The 18,195-nt window shown below is 53.6% G+C and overlaps 2 protein-coding genes, 1 non-coding gene and 1 pseudogene across 3 annotated transcripts; all 4 read left to right on the top strand.

Moving 5' to 3' along the window:
- Positions 1-4,804: 4,804 nt before the first annotated feature.
- On the top strand, positions 4,805-5,298 carry LOC128626328 (60S ribosomal protein L12-like; annotated as a pseudogene).
- A 45-nt stretch (positions 5,299-5,343) lies between these two features.
- LOC119044639 (small nucleolar RNA SNORA28) lies at positions 5,344-5,469 on the top strand. Its single transcript, XR_005081650.1, has one exon. It is a non-coding gene; the product is annotated as a small nucleolar RNA SNORA28 (small nucleolar RNA).
- Positions 5,470-9,024: 3,555 nt separating this feature from the next.
- Positions 9,025-11,642, top strand: PRTN3 (proteinase 3). Its single transcript, XM_037139049.2, has 5 exons — positions 9,025-9,103; positions 9,413-9,569; positions 9,688-9,829; positions 10,589-10,819; positions 11,367-11,642. Exons 1-5 carry the CDS (start codon positions 9,037-9,039, stop codon positions 11,535-11,537), a joined length of 768 nt encoding a protein of 255 aa, XP_036994944.2. The 5' UTR covers positions 9,025-9,036; the 3' UTR covers positions 11,538-11,642.
- Positions 11,643-15,316: 3,674 nt separating this feature from the next.
- Positions 15,317-17,745, top strand: ELANE (elastase, neutrophil expressed). The gene is made up of 5 exons (XM_037139048.2): positions 15,317-15,400; positions 15,823-15,979; positions 16,281-16,422; positions 17,088-17,318; positions 17,474-17,745. Exons 1-5 carry the CDS (start codon positions 15,334-15,336, stop codon positions 17,672-17,674), a joined length of 798 nt encoding a protein of 265 aa, XP_036994943.2. The 5' UTR covers positions 15,317-15,333; the 3' UTR covers positions 17,675-17,745.
- Positions 17,746-18,195: the final 450 nt, after the last annotated feature.

The raw sequence follows: 18,195 nt of genomic DNA on the forward strand, positions 1-18,195 counted from the left end.
GACTACCAACCCCTTGCTTTGCAGGCTGGTGCTCAAACCACTGAGCCACACCAGCCAGGGCTGCCACGTAATTTTTTAAGATTTTATTTATTTTTAGAGAGAGGAGAAGGAGGGGAGAAAGTGAGGGAAAGAAATATCAATGTGACAGAGAAATATCAGTTGGTCGCCTCTCTTATGCACTTCAACTGGGGACCAAACCCACAAACCAGGCATGTTCCCTGACCAGGAATCGAACTCACAACCTTTTGGTTTACAGGACAATGCTCTAGTCAACTGAGCCACACTGTCCAGGGTGCAATTCATGCTTGATTGTCCCAGATCACCTCCCCGGAAACCAGGAGCTCACTAGCTTGTCCTCCTCAGTGAAGGTGGTACATCCTGTATGATGGGAACCTCGTGTTAGTTCAGGAAACTGCTGGCATGCGATTAACTCCCCTTGCCCGTGGAGCTCACCCTGGCTGCAGGTGTTCCGGAAAGTGCACTCCTTTGACGCAAGTAGGTGGCAGAGTCTGGGGAGAAGCTTACGTGTGTGGTCACTAAATGTTGAAACCTGAGGAAGCAAAGAAGCTGCACTTAGAAAACAATGCTTCTTTCCTGGCTGGGTGGCTCAGTTGGTTAGAGCGTCATCCCAATATGCCAAGATGCAAACAGGAATCAACCAACGAATGCATAAATGAACAGAAAAACAGATCTGTGTTTCTCTGTCTCTCCCTCCTTTCTGATCTCTTTCTCTAAAAAAAAAAAAAAAAAGAATCAATCAGTCAATCGATACAAAAACATGTTTCTCAAATCCACGATAGAATCTCTGCCTGGAGCAAGGCTGCTTCAAATAGGACAAGCAGTTTCCTACCATTAACTTATTTGTTATATTTCCTTTTTTTTTTTTAAACAAATGTATGTTTTTCCAAACTTTAAGGAGACTGTAACTACAGTATTTTTTAAAGATTTTTTTTAATTTACAGAGAGAGGGGAAAGGAGGGAGAGAGAGTGAGAGAAATATCGATGTGTGAGAGATTCATCAATAGGCCTGCAACCCAGGCATGTACCCTGACCAGGAATTGAGCCAGGGATGTTTTGGTTCACAAGCCAGCACTCTATCCACTGAGCCACACCCACCAGGGTTATTTGTTATATTTCTTAATTTATTTTAAGTGTTTAATTTCTTTAAGTCAAATAAGCACTCTTTTTTATCCATTTCTAAAGAATGCACCTGAAGAAGCTGCATTCAGGGATCAAATTGGAGCTCTCCATAGCCGACACATTTACATATCAGACAAACAAGGCAACCCCAAATGTACACACAAAGAGCAAAATCCATCTCCTACAGGACAGACAAGCAGAAAGCTAGACCGGGGATGGTCACCCAAGGGTTTCCTGGATTGTCCCGCAGGAGTTGCTCAAGCCTCCAGAGTCAGACCCGTATCAGGCCCCGAGTCTGCCATCCTGGAAATAGTTCCTGCCCAACCAACCAAACACCAAGAGCCCACAAGTTACCTTTCCAACAACCCTGCACCCAAAATGGGAATAGAAACACTAATTAAAATGACGACAGGGCTGACCCACCTGCCTGCCATTCAAAGTTCTGAAGGAAACAGACTCAGATGGCCATTCCGCTTTGCTGTCGGGGCAGCACCAAGCGGGGTTGCCCCATAGAACTGCTTCTCTGTCCAGTGGCCGTGCAGGCAAGTCAGCCTTGCACAGGGCGCTGCTGCTAACTGCTCCGCCAAGCGTCCACACAAGGCCAAGAGGAATCCTTTTAGAAGAGTCCCATCTGGAGTTGCCAGTTTGTTACTGGACTCCAGGGGTTCACCACTTGGCGTGCTCTATTAAAAAACAAGACATGGGCTCTGGCTGGTGTAGCTCAGTGGATTGAGTGCGGGCCTGCGAACCAAACAACCGCGGTTTAATTCCCAGTCAGGGCACATGCCTGTGTTGCAGGCCAGTTCCCAGCAAGGGACACATGAGAGGCAACCATACATTGATATTTCTCTCCTTCTCTCCTTCCTTTCCCCTCTAAAGATAAATTTAATAAATAAAGTCTTTAAAAAAAACAAAACAAGACATGGTTGTCACAAGGTACTTTTATTTATTCACTTGCAAGAAGAAGACAGGAAATTTATAACCAAAGCCCTGCCTTCCTAAAGCGAGGCTTAGCCATGGCTTATATACACTATTTGGTCGATCGAGTGTTGATTTCTTCTTCGAAGTTGGCTATGCTTATGGGGTTGGGTTCCTATGGAATCCCTGTTTACAGCTGGTCTGCAAAATACTGTACTACATTTTCACATTTAGCAAGAATAACCTTTAGTAAGAATGGCTCAGACCATGAGACCCTTGTCCTATCTAACAAGTTGGCAGAGTCCAGGCAGGTTCCCGGAGCGGTTGGCAGTGGAGGCCTTGGACAACTTTCCACTTTCCACAAGGAGAGGCTGACCCTGTGCTGGGGGTGCTGCCAACAGCTACAGCCCCCGGCATAAGGGCAGCCCCGTCCCCAGGCGCCTTCAGCGGCCCTGTCACGCCCACACTCGGACTCCTGGCTCTGCTGGCCAGCCTGCTGGCCACTTCCAGACCTCACACGTGCCCACCCATGCCAGGCATGCCCATCTCTCCTGGGGGTCCAGTTGCAGAGGGAAGGGCCCATGTGGGAGAGGACAGCAGCCTAGTCCTTGCTCCTCTGGACTTAAGGCTCAGAGAGGGAAAGCGATTTAGTCCATGCCACACAGCCACACTGTTTCTGAATAGTCCTCGAAGGGCTGTGCAGGGAACCTGGGGCCACCTCTCTTCTTAGCGAAGGTGTTGGGTGGGGTGAGGAGAGCAGGGGTGGGTATCCCTCCGGGAGTGGCGCTGGGACTAAGAAACTGCGTATGTCCCACCCCCTGGCTCCGTCCCCACCTGTGGACGTCATTGGAGACAGAAGGCTAAGTCACAGGAGTTCCCCATTCCTGACCTCCTTTCAGCATCAGGGACAGCACTTCTGCAGGTGTGCCCTGGTCCACAGCTTTTAAGAGAGAGAGAAAGGGAGATATACAAATAAATGTTCCATTTATTTATACATTGATTGCTTCTTGTGTGTGCCCTGACTGGCAATCACACCTGCAAGCTTGGAGTATCTGGTTGATGACCTAACCCACTGAGCTACCCGACCAGGGTTGAGGCAGGAATTGTTGACTATTCGTTTTCTGTGGTGCAGGAACCAGAGGCCCAGAGAGGTCAAGTGACTTGACCAGGATCCCACAGCAGCTTATTGCTCGTACTGGGACTTGAACTCAAACCACTTCATAGACTAGAATTCATTTCACTGTCGCTCTGGCTCCCAGCTGAACCCCATGGAACTCCGGTCCCAGTACCAACTTCTCCTGACTTGGTTTCCCTCCCCAGATGGAAGGTGGCAACCTCACCAGCAGCGTGGCACTGGTACCACTGCCCACCAGCTTCTAGGCGGTGGGCTGGGGGATCCAAAGGTGCAGGGGGCTTTTTTATTTTAGTTTAGTTTATTGATTTTAGAGAGAGATAAAGAAGGGGAGAGGGAGAAAAACATCAACTTATTGCTCTGCTTAATGTATTCATTTGTTGTTGCTTGTATGTGCCCTGACTGGGGATTAAACCCATGACCTTCACGTATTGGGACAAAGTTCTAACCAACTGAGTTACCCAGCCAGAGCTGTAGGGGGCTTCTCTCCAGTTTCCCAAAGGTCTTCAACATCACTGTGACCCCCTTAGACCAGTGTCACCCCAAAATTTGTGCAGTGGCAACCTCACCTGCCAGGGCAGCATCCGTCAGGTACAGGCTTTGGTACAACCTGGCATGGGCTCCCCCATGGTGGGAGGAGGAATCTTGAAAGATAATGAGTTCCCCGTGGTGGGTGAGAGCAAGGCCAGGACAAGGACCCCTGGACTGAGTATGGAATTAGATCTGGATGATGAATATTTGAGCATTTTTAGCAGCATGAGAGCACACGGGGTTGGAACAAAGTTTGAGGGTTGCAGTAGAAAGGCTCAAGCTGCGGTGGCAGCTGCCAGCTCATTTGTTCTGTGGCTGCAGTAGAGTGGTGAGCTGGGCCTGGGGTGCCCTCACTGGTCTGCCACCCATCCAGGGTGATAGGGGCACCTAATCTGTAACAGCCGGGCACATGGTGTGGCCTCCTTCTCAGTGAGCCCTATGGCAGGGGCCCTAACTCCTTTGCCTTTGTGGCACTCTTCCAGGATTGGATCAATTCTGTTTTAAACCCCTTGCTGGACCACCACTGGCCGGAGGAGCCCCCCACTGAGCCCTTGGGGTGGCGTGTAACCTCCTACCTCTGGGCCTGTCCCCCACCCACATTCCAGCCTGTGTGGTTGGGACTCTAATAGGGGAGCCATCCCTGTTCTCTCTGCACCTGGCCTCTGCTTTGCCAGGTAGGCGGGGACCAAGGGCAGGAGAACTGAGAACCAGGGCTTGTGATCATCTCTGCAAATGGAGCACCTACCTGACAGAGGGAGCACTGAGGCTGAGAAAGCTTGGGTGGCTCACCGAGGCCACACAGCCAGTGTGGGATCTGAACCCAAATCTGTGAGATTCTAGATCCCCTTAACCACCTGTAATTTTGGCCAAGAATATATTGTGCAGGGAAGTCAAAAGGCATACAGGACACTGGCCAAAAAGTGTTTGCCACTGGACTCACAGAAGACTAATACACCTACTACAGAGGGTGCTATTAAATAATAAATAACAATTATGCTTTTGGCTTTCAGCTTGGAGGAGGTGAAGGTGCCACTTTCTTTGGTTGTCCCGAATCCAGGTTCACCCACACCAGCCGCCTCCACCATGCCACCAAGTGCAGCCCCAACGAGATCAGTCATTCACATGAGGAGCACTGGTGGCGAAGTCAGTGCCACATCTGCCCTGGACCCCAACATCCACCCCCTGGGCCTGTGTCCAAAAACTGGTTGGTGATGACGTCGCCAAAGCAACTGGTGATTGGAAGGGTCTGAGAATCACAGTGAAACTGACCATTCGGAACAGACAGGGCCAGACTGAGGCAGTGCCTTCTGCCTCGGCCCTGATCATCAAAGCCCTCAAAGAACCGCCATGAGACAGAAAGAAATAAGAAATCATTAAGCACAGTGGAAATATCACTCTTGATGACATCGTCAACATTGCCGGACGGATGCAGCACAGATCTTCAGCTAGAGAGCTTTCTGGAACCGTCAAAGAGCTCGGGGATGGCCCAGGCTGCGGGCTGCAGTGTCGATGGCTGCCGCACCCACGACATCATGGGTAACATGGACAGTGGTGCAGTGGGGTGCCCGGCCAGCTAAGATCAATAAAGGAAGATATTTCTATTAAAGATCATTTGACATTGCAAGCAACACTCTGTGGCAGGTGACCAAAACTGTCTGACACAATTTGAGTCTGCTACAGCAACAGAGTCTAACCTATTCCGGCGCTCTCTCCTCCATGGGACAAGCCATTATACAGACTTAGACAGTGTTCCAGAAAAAAAAAAAAGATCATTTGATAACCAAAAAAAAATTATAAAAAGTATATATAAATAGAATTATATTACACAATGTAGTTTGTTAAAATAAATTTTTATTAGACCTGGCTATCAGTCCTAGCTCAGTGGAGTGGATTGAGTGCTGGCCTTCAAACCAAAGGGCTGCTGGTTGGATTCCCAGTCAGGCCACATGCCTGGGTTGCAGGCCGGGTCCTCAGTAGGGGGCGTGCGAGAGTCAGCCACGTGTTGTTTGTCTCCCTCTTTCCCCTTTCCTTCCCCTCTATATAAAAACAAATAAACAAAATCTTTTAAAAATAAAATGTATATATTTTAAAAATATATAATGGAATATAGTTATAATTAAAATATGAAGAGCACCAAAAATCAATAAGAAAGAAACAATCCTAGTATATAAAAATGGGTAAAGGAGATGAGCAGTTCACAGCAAAGAAACACAAAGGAATCTCGAAGGTACGGGAACACCTTCACCTTCATTCATTATATTAGAAATACGAGCAAACTTTCTCAAGGATACCATTTTTTCAACCTACGGGTTGTGCACAAGCCATGGTGTTTGAGAACTCTGTGCGTGTCCACCTCAGCGGGCAGGTAACTGGGACGCCTCCGGCAAAGGTGGGTCTTGGGCATCAGAGCTAATAGCACCACCCTGCGGGTTTGCCTCCCCTGTCACTTTGCATTGTGCAGATGACAAGGGTACAAAGATTGTTCCTGCCATATGCCTAGAAGGAAAGAGACTGAAAACAACCCAGTGTCCTCAGGAGGAGACCACAAAATGCACGAAGTCTGGTTCAGCCAGGTGGGGAATATTATGCAGCTTTGTAGAAGGTGGGGGCACCCTGCTCACTGACCCTAGGGGCCTTTACAAGACAGCGGGAGCACAAAAGACCCTAGGGCAGAGTGATGTGTGAGGGGCGCATGCTCATTTGCCCGTCGGAGTACCGAGCGGTCCAAGAGAATCGGTCAGTTTACTTGGGTGTGAAGAGACAGGGATGCGAGAGACTGTCCAGTCTTTGCAGGGGGAGCTTTTTATACATCTTTTAGATGGTTGAACCATGTGAGGGTGGAATTTAAATGTAAAAATTAATACCAAGTTGAAGAAGAGCAGTACACCTGTTTGTTCCAGAGGGAGCCCATGAATGGGTGCCACACTGCATTTTAGGGGGACATCAGTGTTGCTGATCTGAGTTGCTAGAGGCAGCCCCTCAATCATGGAATGGGCCACAGATCACCTGGCGTTCCAGGCATGTAGAAAGGCGTATGTGCCACAGCCCACAAAGGCCTTGGACCCTTGGACAGTACAAGGGGGCTGCAGCTGCACTCCGGACTGCATGGTATGAGGGTCTGTGGGACCCCACTGTCCCCTGCCCCAGGTGTGGGTGATCCCAAAGCTACCCACTGCCCCCTAGAAGCCCCTGACGCTCACCTAGACTGACAGGCCACCATGGTTATTTGCATTGCCACTAAACCACTTTACACATGGGGGGACTGAGGCCCAGAGGGGAATGTCAGTGGCTCAGGAAACTAAATCAGTCCAGGGGCCCTGACCAGAGCTTAAAGACATGGAGCCGCTGCTTGTTCATGGTTCAGACAGGAAACCAACCAAAGGGGTTGGGGTCCAAGAGCATATGCTCTCCCAGCTTGGAGGCCCCCAATACTCAAAAAAGGGTATTTTCCTTCTTTTAAAAGATTTTATTTATTTATTTTTAGAAAGGAAGGGAAGGAGAGAAATATCAATGTATAGTTGCCTCTCGTGAGTCCCCTGCTGGGAACTGGCCTGCAACCCAGGCATGTGCCCTGACTGGGCGAATATTTTCCTTTTTTAAGGAGAGGAGAGGAAAACGACAGAGAGAGACGAAGACGCTGAAGCTGGACATCCCACCCCCTCCCTCCTCCTCCACCGCAGGGTCCCAGTGACTCAATAAACCTGGCTTCCCTCCCCTGAGGCCGTTGCCTGTTATGCCACCCACAGTTGGAGTGGGAAGGGGCCAGGAAACAGCTTCCAGCCCCTACTTCCCCTCCACCTGCCAGCTGAACCCTCAGAGGCTCCAGGGTGTTCCCTCCTACTACACCCCCAGGCTCTCCACAGCCCCCAGCTCTCGCCCTAGCCAGCAGCCTTCCCATCCCAGCATCCCGCTTCCCTCCGCCTCCAGGCAGCCCCACCCCAGCAATCACCTGCCTGCCCCCCAGGCCTCCCTGTGACGCACACGTGGAGCAGAGTGCTCGGAGAGGAGGACCCCAGATCTTCCAGGGGAGCTCCCCCTTAGCGAGTGAGTTATCTAGCAGGGTTTGTGTGTGTGAGTTTCTTTATCTTTTTTGGTTAAAGCTTTGTTGAAATATACTTTATGAACTATACAACTCGCCTATTCAACAATTCAGTGGCATTCCCAATGTTGTGTAATCACCACCTCTATGTAGTTCCGGAACATTCCATCACCCCCAAAAGAAACCCCCATCCCCATCAGCAGTCACTCCCCAAACCCCTCCCCCAGCTCCTCACGACGAACCACTAATCCATTTCCTGTCTCTGGAGTTGCCTTTTCTGGACATTTCACATAAATGGAATTAAACAGTGTTTGTCCTTTTGTGTCTGGCTTCTCTCACTGAGCATCGCGTTTCCAGGGCTCGTCCACATTGCAGCAAGTGTCAGCGCCCCATTCCTTCAACCCCTGGGTCAGGGGAGTCCACAGGCCCCAGGACACTCCATGTTCAGTAACCCTCTGCCTACGGAGGTCCTGGGAGGCTGCACACATTTGAACACACAGCCTGAGTGGGACAGAGTGGGGAGGGGACGCACAGATGCTGGGGCCACCTGGTCTTTTCTAACCACTGGGATTTACTCTGGCATCTACCGTGAGCAGAGAGTGAGCTCCGATTTTCCCCAGACAATCACCCAGGGCTTCTCCACTCTCTCCTGGGGTCAGAGGAGCAGACCAACTCCATGGGGAGTCATCCCGGGCATTATGGGGGCGTTGAGGATGTCCTTTGCCCCACACACTCCATACCAGAAGCATCCCCGCTCCTGATAACCACAGGTGTCCCCAGACAGTGTCCCCTGGGGGAACAATGACCTGGGTAAGAACAATGAATCCTGATGGGTCTCAGAAGGGCACATGGCTCTGTGGCCCCCACTCCTTTTCTCTGTCCTTTCCTGCCCCCATGACTGAGGCTCACTCACCCCAGCACTTGGACAAACTGGCCACAGTCCACTGGCTCAGGCCATGGGGACCCCATGGGGAGAGTCACAGAGAGCGGCGTGTGCCCCTCTGAGGGCTGTGTCATACTGCCCCTTGTCCAGGAGACCCAGCTATGGGATGGGCCGGGGGCAGCTTCTCACACCCTCGGGGGAGCTGGAACTGTGAGCCTAACACTCCCCGTCTTCCTGGAGTGTGGTTCAACACCCTCAACTCCCTGTGCACCCAGAGTTGAGAGGAGGAAGTGAGGACGCCCAGTCCTCGTGTGGGGAAACCTCAACGACCTCTGGGCATTGGGCTATAAGAAGTGGTGGGCAGGCGAGGGAACCCTGAGCTCCCACCCGACCATGACCTGCAGCCACCAGCACTGCGGCCCTGCCCTGGCCCGCATCTTGCTGGCCATGCTGCTGGGCGGTGAGTGGGCACACGTTCTTTCGCCCATCTATCCAGGCCCCACTCATTCTGAGGAATATCTACCCACAACGGCGAGCCCAGCACCCTCACTGCACAGATAGGAAGACTGAAGCATGACCAGGGCAGGACCCATCTGCTGCTTAGGATGAATGCCTCAGAGGGAGGGAGGGGAAGCTCTGGGACACTCAACTCAGTTTCTCCATCTGTGAAACGGACAAAATCTACTGCTTCTCTCCCAGGGAGGTGGGTGGGGATGGGCACAGCAGGGACGTGTGACTACCACTGATGACTGATGTTCCTCATCCTCAGGTGCGGCGTGGGCTTCAGAGATTGTGGGTGGGCAGGAAGCCCAGCCTCACTCACGGCCCTACATGGCATCACTGCAGATGGTGGACGAACACTTCTGCGGGGGCACCTTGATCCACCCGAGGTTTGTGCTGACCGCGGCTCACTGCCTAGAAAACATGTGAGTACCCAGTGGACCTGCCCCAGGTCTGAGGGGACTGTCACCAAGGAAGCTGAGCTCTGGGCCTCAGGACGCCCATAAGGGATCAAGTGATGAGTGTCCTGCCCTGACCCCGCAGACCCCAGACCTTGGTGAATGTGGTGCTCGGGGCCCACAACTTGAGGACCGTTGAGCCCAGCCAACAGCGGTTCAAGATCACTAGTCAGTTCTCAAACAACTATAACCCGGCGCAGAAGCTCAATGACATCCTCCTCCTGCAGGTGGGTAGGTGGGGCCCTCAGGATCTGTAGGACCCCTTTGTTCATCTTCAGCAAGCATGCATTGAGCACCTACTGTATGCCAGGCACGTGCTGGGACATAGCCTGGTATATAGTAGGCCTGATGAGGAGAGAACCATTCAGACAATAACCCCACAAAGGGTTGCCCCACCTGCCTCCAGGCCTTTGCCCTGGCCATGCTCCCCCTGCCTGGCACCCTCTGACATCCTCGCCCCCAACTTCAGCACCCACTTCGCCCCAGCAAGAGCTCCCCTCACCCTAGTGGAAAGACAGCCCTCCCCTCCTGATGTACAGTTCTCCATCTTAGCATTTCCGTTGGTTTTAAGTCTGTTGTGCTCCTTCTGGCTTCTCCGCCTCCCACGATGATCACCCTGAGGACAGAGGTAGTATCCTGAGGGCTTAGCAGAAGGCCAGGTACACAGTTAGCACTCAATAAGTGCTTTGTAAGCAAATAAATGCCACAGTGACAAAGGCTGCAGAGGGGAGGTCCATGATGTCAGAGAATGTAAAACTGAGCTCTAGTGGGGTTTGGAGGGTCAATCAGAGCAGGCTCCCTGGAGGAGGTGACCCCTGTGGTCGAACCAGAGAGTGAGTGGGAGGCGCCAGGCAGAGGGAACAGTATGTACAAAGGCCCCAGGGGAGGCACTTTGGGGTGGTCAGGCATGAGCAAATGTGAAAAGGTGGTGGCAATGGGATCTGGAGACAGGTTCTCACCTCTTACACACCCTCACTTTGCTCCAGCTGGACCGCCCTGCCAACCTCAGTGCTCAGGTTGCAGTTGCCCAGCTCCCTGAGCAGGACCAGCTGGTGCCCCACGGCACCCAGTGCTTGGCCATGGGCTGGGGCCGCCTGGGCACCCGCGCACCGTTGCCCCAGACTCTGCAGGAGCTGAACGTCACCGTGGTCACCTTCCTGTGTCGGCCACACAATGTGTGCACCTTTGTGCCCCGTCGAAAAGCTGGCATCTGCTTTGTACGTATCTGCCTGGCTCCCAGTGCCCTGAACCAAGTTCACACGGCTGGAGGGACCTCCTGAAAGGCTGGGGCTACTCTGGAGCAGAGAAAAGGCTTCAGAAACTGCCCACAGGAGGGAGGGTGGGCAGGTGGCCGGAATGCAAACCCACCCCCTCCTCACTGAGCTGTGCAGGCTGTGCCTTACTGCCCATCTGGAGGAGAAGCCCCCCATCAGGGGGCTCAGCAGAGCAGCCTCCCCTCCTGCAGGTATGGGGGAGGCGGCAGGGGGCGCTCAGGTCACACCTGTGGCCTTCGTGGGTCTAGGAACTTTTCCACCCTGGGGCCCCCTTTTGGACCCTGGGGAAGTGAGGGCGACTAGCCCAGCCTTGTTCCAGGGGTCCAGGGACATGACCCGAGGCCAATAAATGCTCACTTTCCTTTGGAGTGGCCTCCCTCTATCACCCACTCGTCCACATGTCGAACTGGAAGCGTTCTTCCACTAGCCACACTTTCCCTGACGTGGCCGCACCCAGGGAGAGCGACCAATTTGTCCTCACTCTTCCCAGGGAGACTCTGGCGGCCCATTGATCTGCGACGGTGTCCTCCAGGCCGTGGACTCCTTCCTGATCCGGGAATGTGCCACGGGCCTGTTCCCTGACTTCTTCGCTCGTGTGGCCCTCTACGTGGACTGGATCCAGTCTGTGCTGAGAAGTGTCGGGGAGCAGGGCCCCCCCTGAGCCACTCGCTCCAGATGGCCCTCTCAGGAGCCAGGGCCAGAGAACAGGCGCTAACTGGGGGCAGGGGGCAATGCCCAGCCTCACAGTGACATGAATAAAGATCGAAACCCTCCTTTGGCTCCTGTCTGTCCTTCCCATGTGGGGGGATGTGGGGGACAGCAGCCAAGGGCCCCCAGCACCCAAGTGCCCAGGCCCCAGACTCTGCTCAGGGATTTGGAGCAGAAGCCGGGAAGCTGGTGGGGGGCCCGGGTCACAGTATGTCCCATTCCCCCAATGCCTGTAGATGTGGGTTCTAATCCAGCCCTGCTGGTGCGGCCCTGGGCAAGTTGATGCCCATCTCTGTGTCTCAATTTCTTCGTTTGGAAAAGGGAGCCACCACAGACGGTTCCCAGAACCGATCAAAGAGCCCCACCCTGGTCCTCAGGGGTGGGGGTGTCGCGTCTGGCTCTCTGTCTCCGGCTCGGGGGCTTCTGGAGGACCAGGCTGTCACAACTGGGAGTGCCCAGAGCCTGTGGGGCTTCTGACGCAGTCAAGGGCAGGCAGGATGGCTATTAGGAAGGCTTCCTGGGGGAGGTGGCAATGCCTGACCAGGAATGTGAGGAGAAGAGCCCCGGGCAGAGGCACATCAAGTGAAGGGGAACAGGAAGGCGTGCAGTGTGGCTGGAATGGAGAGTCAGTGGGTAGAGGAGGAAAGTTCAGGGACGTGGTGGACCCACAGGCCCACAGACAGGAACTGCGTGGGCTCAGAGGAAAGGCCCGAGGCCAGGAGGAGGTAGAGGTCACTGGCCAGTGGGTGAGTAGCCATGGGAGTGAGGCTCTGAAGGAGGTCCCAGCTGCTCACGGGACAAACCAGAGCTGGAAGGCAGCTCTTTCCTTCTCGGTTTGTTCTGCCACCACCTGGCTCAGTGTACAAATTCGAGCAAGAGTGAGAACTCTCGGGCCTGCGCCCTTTTGCGTCTCTTTTACACCTCGTCCCTGGGGCAATGTTACCAGGAACAAATGTGTGCTGGGACAGGGGACATGGCTGGGTCCTGGGAAACGTACATTGATGGGTGTCGGGGACCCGCTGCGGACTCCCTGCATTTCCCACCGCCCAAGGTGAGGAAGCGGTTTCTAAAAAAGCCCCACAGCATCAGGAGTAAAGAAAGGTTTGCTAGAGGGAATGTTGGGAACAGAAAGACCCAACAAACACAGCCAGGGGCGTTTTCTGTTTTCCATGGGCTTGTGGGTGCGATGACTCAGGGAGGCGCCTCCCAGCAAAGATCAGACCCAAGGTGGGGGTTGAGGATGGGGGCTGGGGTGGATCCAGGAAATGACATACCCGTGGGAATAACAAGCAGGGTGATCAGCAATTTGGGAGGCCTGTGGGGTGGTGAGGGGCTCCCCGGGAAGCCCCAGGGAGGGGCGTTTATGCTGCTGGGACCACTCTTTACAGCTCAGGGGTCCCCGGACTCCAGGGGTAGGGAGATACCCAAGTCATTGTTTCCTCCTTGGGGTGTAACTCGGGTCTATAAAGTATGAACATCTTGCTTGGAAGACTCGTAACGATATCGCCAGTGTCACCGGTACTCTGATTGCAAATTATAAACCTAGTGTTTGCCTCCCAGCCTATACCCGCCAGGCAAGTACCACCCTGCCCTGCTGGAGGCGATTAATGGTTAATAAGCCCTCCAGGACACCACTTTCTAATCTAAAAACTTTACAAATTCATTCAACCCTTGGGACAATCCTATGCAATGGAGCCTATTATTATAACTTCCCTTGTACAGATGAGGAAACTGAGGCACAGATGGGTTAAGTCAGTGGTCTGAAATTATGTAGTGGGCAAGTGACCAAGCCAGAATGAACCCAGAGTTGATATGCTTGACCATTATGAGATGTGTGAACGTAGTATATATACAGGTGGTGCTCAATAAATGCAGATTTGGTTAAATGGGGTCTTCCTGCCTGAGCCAGCCCCCACCCCCAAGACATAGCTTTTTCCACTCTCTCATCTCCAGATTGGAAACAGGGCTGTCTATGCAGTAGGTGATTACTAAGTGCTTTATGATCAATTTAATGCAATGGGGGGAGACCCTGCCAAGGAGGGAGAGGAGCAGGATTGGCTGATGTGCATCTGATGAAGGATAGATGAAGGGCAGACACTGAGCACCTGCTATGTGCCAGGCTCTGGGGGAGCAGAGCCATCATCCCCACTGATGAGGTATGGGGGCCTGCTTTCCCATGGACGCATGTGGAAGGCAGCGTGGGGACACACGGGGCTCCAGCCCCAGCTCTGGGTGTGCTCAGCGCCCACACCACTTGTTCCTGCAGATGGATTCGTTGGTTCCCTCCCCTGAGCCCTGCTCCAGGTCACGAAAACGTTGCTTCTTGCAACAGCCTTGGCTAGAGCCGTTGCAGCTGGAACATTCTGGGGGAGGTGGGAAGAGGAACAGGGCCATGGGGTGGGGGGCTGGGCCCTGGGGGCCCCTTTTCCATTGTTTTGGTCTGAGTTCTTCCACAGCCTCAGGCAGAAGCTTCAGCGGACGTCCATGGTCCAGCCCCTAGGTCTGGCAGGATTCCTTTCCCAGGCCAGAAAGGGGTCCTGCAAAGCTCAAGGGGGCAGGGGAGTGAGAGGAGCTCTTCCCCAGAATCTTTGCTGGGGACCACAGACTCATGAGAACCCAGGCGGGAATGTGTTCCTCACTGTGAGCAATGACAAAAGGGGCATTGGAAGGCTAGGCCTGGAGAGGGAGACCCAAGACTTAGGGAGGAGGGCAACAAATCACCAGCCAGCTGTGAATTGTGGGGCCTGAGTTTAAACCTCCACTTGCTCACCATGCCACCGGCTAGGAACTCACGGGGGAGGCCTCGTTGTGCCTCAGTGTCCTCATCTCAAATGGAGATCCAGCCCTGGCTGGGCGACTCCGTTGGTTTGGCATCATCTCGTACACCAGAAGGTTGTGGGTTCGGTCCCCAGTTGGTGTGGGTACAAGAGGCAACCGATTGATGTTTCTCTCACATCAATGTTTCTCTCTCTCCTTCTTCATCTCTCTCTAAAAAATGAATAAACATGTCCTCAAGTGAGGGTTTAGAAAGATCAGATAAGGGCTTAGCAGGCCTCCAATCCCCCCTGTAAAATGTCAGGACAGCTCTGGGTGCACTGTCATTATTATAGTACCCTGAGTAAACTAAGGCGTGTGGGGGGACCCAGCTGACATTCTTCGGGCCTAGGGTTGCCAGATTTAGCAAAAATACAAGATACACAGTCAGATAAATGATGACTAACTTTCTAGATAAGTACAACACTGGGGACATGGTTATACTAAAAAAAAACAAGACAAAACCTCATAGACACAGAAATCAGTATGGTGGTTACCAGAGGGAAAGGGGCTGTGGTGCACCAAAAGATAAAGGGGTTCAAGTACATGGTGATGGAAGAAGATTTGACTTTGGGTGGTGGGAACACAATGCAATATACAGAGGATGTATCATAGAACTGTACACTTGAAACATATAATTTTATTAACCAATGTCACCCCAATATATTTAACTAAAAAATAAAAAAATATTGTTTATCTGACTTTCAAATTCGTGTCCCGAATTTTACCTGGAGCCAGTCCAGGCCCCAGCACATACCACCCCCTCTCACTGCCCACTGTTCCTCCCATCATCACCCTCATCCATCCCTAGGGGTGGAGAGAGGAAGTGGGGACACCTAGCCCCTCCATGGGGCAATGCAACGGTCCCCAGGCTTCAAGCTATAAGAAGGCCAGGTAGGCACAGGGGACAGAGACACCGGAGCCCCCGCCTCACCATGGCCCAAAGCTGCAGACCCTCTGGCCCTGCCCTTGCCTCCATCCTGCTGACCCTGCTTCTGGGTGGTGAGTGGCTCCACGTGTCTGCCCGTCGGTCTGTTCCTGGGAACCCGTTCCTGCCTCTTGACTGTGCCTTTGACCCAAGTGGCCCCCTTATCCTCATGGAGGGGGCAGCCGGGATAGGTAGACCCACTTTCAGGGGAGAAGACTGACGTCCAGAGTGGTGAGGAGCCCAGAGCCCAGAGTGGCTCAGGAGGTGAGGTCACTGGGCATGCTCTGGGAACTGCAAAGCCAAGTTAGGTCCAGATACAGCTGTGCCCTGACAGGGGCATTGCAGGCCCCCCTTTCCTTTCTGTGCCTCAGCTGGCAAAAAGCATGTGAAGAGCCCCTTGACCCATGGGTTCTTGGTGGGGGTTCAAGGGCTAACCAGCCTGGTGGGGTGGGCCTGCTCCATGGCACTCACCAACCCCACCCGTGAATGTCCCCAGGCTCCGTGCTGGCCTCTGAGATCGTGGGTGGCCGGCAGGCCAGGCCCCATGCATGGCCCTTCATGGTGTCCCTACAGCAGCGCGGAGCCCACTTCTGTGGTGGCACGCTAGTGGCCCAGAACTTTGTCATGTCGGCCGCCCACTGTGTGAATAACATGTAAGTGACTCCCAAGCACACCTTTTCTCTTCAGGCCCTCTGTTTCCACGTCTGTCAAAGCTGGGTGGGGAGCTAGGGGTCGGGGAGTGAGACCAGGGCCTGGACTCCTCCAGGGAGCCCCCATTAATTCATCTTCTCCACTAGGCCTGAGTGGAGGCATTCAGCCAAGGGGCCCAAGGCTCTGTCCCAGAGGTTGAGGCACCTCATGAACATGGGGCGAGGTTCGGCTGAGCTCTGGAGTCTCTCTGCCACCCTCAAAGTGCAGAGCCACCCCGAATCACCTGCACCCACTTTGTCACAGGGATTTCCAGACGGTGCAGGTGGTACTAGGCGCACACAACCTAAGGAGGTCTGAGCGCACCCGGCAGGTGTTCAGCATCCAGCAAGTCTTTGAAAACGGCTTTGTACCCCAGAGGCTGCAGAATGACATAGTGATTCTACAGGTGCAGGGCTGGCTGGGCAGAGGAGGGACACTCCGGGGGTGGGGAAGGGATGCCCAAGCAGGTGCAAAGGCCCAGGGGTCTGAGGCTTGCAGAGGGCAAGGAAGAGGCTATAGACTGGGGGTGTATCTGGCTCTAACTGGGCAGGTCATCTCCGCACTTCAGTGGCCAGCTGTGTAAACTAGAGAATGAAGTCCCACCTGTCAGAGCTGTGCAGCGAGGGAACACAAAGATGCAGAGAGATCTGAACAGCTGTCCGCCAGCAGACTGTTGTGACTCTTTGTGTCTTTGTGGAACGGGGCAAACTTCCGCACATTCGGACTGCTAGGAGACCGGAGGGAGAAACCTTCCCTTCCCACTGTGCATGGAGTCACAATTATTCTCTGCAGTATCCTAGAACAAGGGTTTTGTTGCCCTTGGTGTTGCTCACAGCTTGGTGTATCGGGTCCCTACTGCTTACTACACTCAAGACATGCCCAGGGTCGCCCACAGCCACTTGCTCCTACTTCACAGATGGGGAAACTGAGGCTCAGGATGGGGAACATCTTAGAGGGTGGGCATCCTACTCCATAGATCCCAGAACCACAGTGGGGCCTCAGATGGGGAAACAGACCTGGAGAGGGGACAGCCACGCGTGACTCTTTGGTGTTCTCCCTTGCCCACCACAGCTCAACGGGTCAGCAACCATCAATAACAACGTGCAGGTGGCCAGGCTGCCTGAGCAGGGCCAAGGCGTGGCCAATGGGGTGCAGTGCGTGGCCATGGGGTGGGGCAGGCTGGGCACGAACCAGGCAACAGCCACAGTCCTGCAGGAGCTCAACGTGACCGTGGTGTCTTTCCTCTGCCGCCCCACAAACGTGTGCACACTGGTGCGACGCCAGCGGGCCGGCATCTGCTTTGTAAGTAACTGCAACCCCCTTCTCAGTCCCCGCCCCACCCCCACATGGGCTGCAGCAACTGGGACTGCAAGCCAGACTCCAGGGAGGACTTCACAACGCTGAAAGGAGGTGGATGGGAAGCATAGCTTGCTAACCTTACCTGGTTCTTTGTGCAGGGGGACTCCGGTGGGCCACTGATCTGCAACGGACTGATCCATGGGATCGACTCCTTCATCAGGGGAGGCTGTGGCTCTGGCTACTTCCCAGATTCCTTTACCGCTGTGGCACAGTTCGCAGGCTGGATCAACTCCATCATCCGCCGCCACAGTGACCACCCTCAACTCCACCCCAGGGACCCTGCAAGTAGGACCTTCTAGAAAGGACTGCCCTGGTCACCCTACCTCACCTGCCCCTCACCAGGTCCATCCCACAGCATCTGGCACAATAAACACCCTCTCTGTTTTGTAGAAAGTGTCTGGGTGTTTGTTGGCTGTGCAACTGAAGATTGAATATAGTCAGGACAGTGTCTTGGACATCTCACCAGTACAATGCCACCAGGTGGCAGCAAAACCAGACCATTGGGGTAAGAAGCTTCTTCCCCACCTGCCATAAAGGGATGCCAGTTGCCACTTCTGGTTTCCCTCCTGTAAAACCTACTTTCACGTGATGACAAAGCACTGCAGCAGGTGTTTGCTGAGCACTGACCAGGTGGACGAATCATTCTCGGTCTTTGCTTGCGTTGGAGCCCTCCTTGGCCCCTGAGACAGACCCCACCAGTGCGGTCTTACAGATGAGAAAGTGGGGGTGCCGAGAGGTGAAGCCATTCTCAGGAGCCTGGGTTTGAGTCCCAGCTCTGACTTGTGGCAACTGGGTCGTCGTTTCTGAACTGTGTCCCTGT

This window comes from Artibeus jamaicensis, unplaced genomic scaffold (assembly GCF_021234435.1).
Source record: "Artibeus jamaicensis isolate MK-2021 breed Jamaican fruit bat unplaced genomic scaffold, CSHL_Jam_final scaffold_537, whole genome shotgun sequence".
Classification (NCBI taxonomy): Eukaryota; Metazoa; Chordata; class Mammalia; order Chiroptera; family Phyllostomidae; genus Artibeus; species Artibeus jamaicensis.

Excerpts from the sequence above, each read along its gene's own strand:
- PRTN3 (XM_037139049.2), top strand. The coding sequence starts at position 9,037 with ATGACCTGCAGCCACCAGCACTGCGGCCCTGCCCTGGCCCGCATCTTG. Across the intron at positions 9,570-9,687 it reads GCTCACTGCCTAGAAAACAT|ACCCCAGACCTTGGTGAATG; the intron begins GTGAGTACCCAG and ends CTGACCCCGCAG. Across the intron at positions 9,830-10,588 it reads ATGACATCCTCCTCCTGCAG|CTGGACCGCCCTGCCAACCT; the intron begins GTGGGTAGGTGG and ends ACTTTGCTCCAG.
- ELANE (XM_037139048.2), top strand. The coding sequence starts at position 15,334 with ATGGCCCAAAGCTGCAGACCCTCTGGCCCTGCCCTTGCCTCCATCCTG. Across the intron at positions 15,401-15,822 it reads GCTGACCCTGCTTCTGGGTG|GCTCCGTGCTGGCCTCTGAG; the intron begins GTGAGTGGCTCC and ends GAATGTCCCCAG. Across the intron at positions 16,423-17,087 it reads ATGACATAGTGATTCTACAG|CTCAACGGGTCAGCAACCAT; the intron begins GTGCAGGGCTGG and ends TGCCCACCACAG.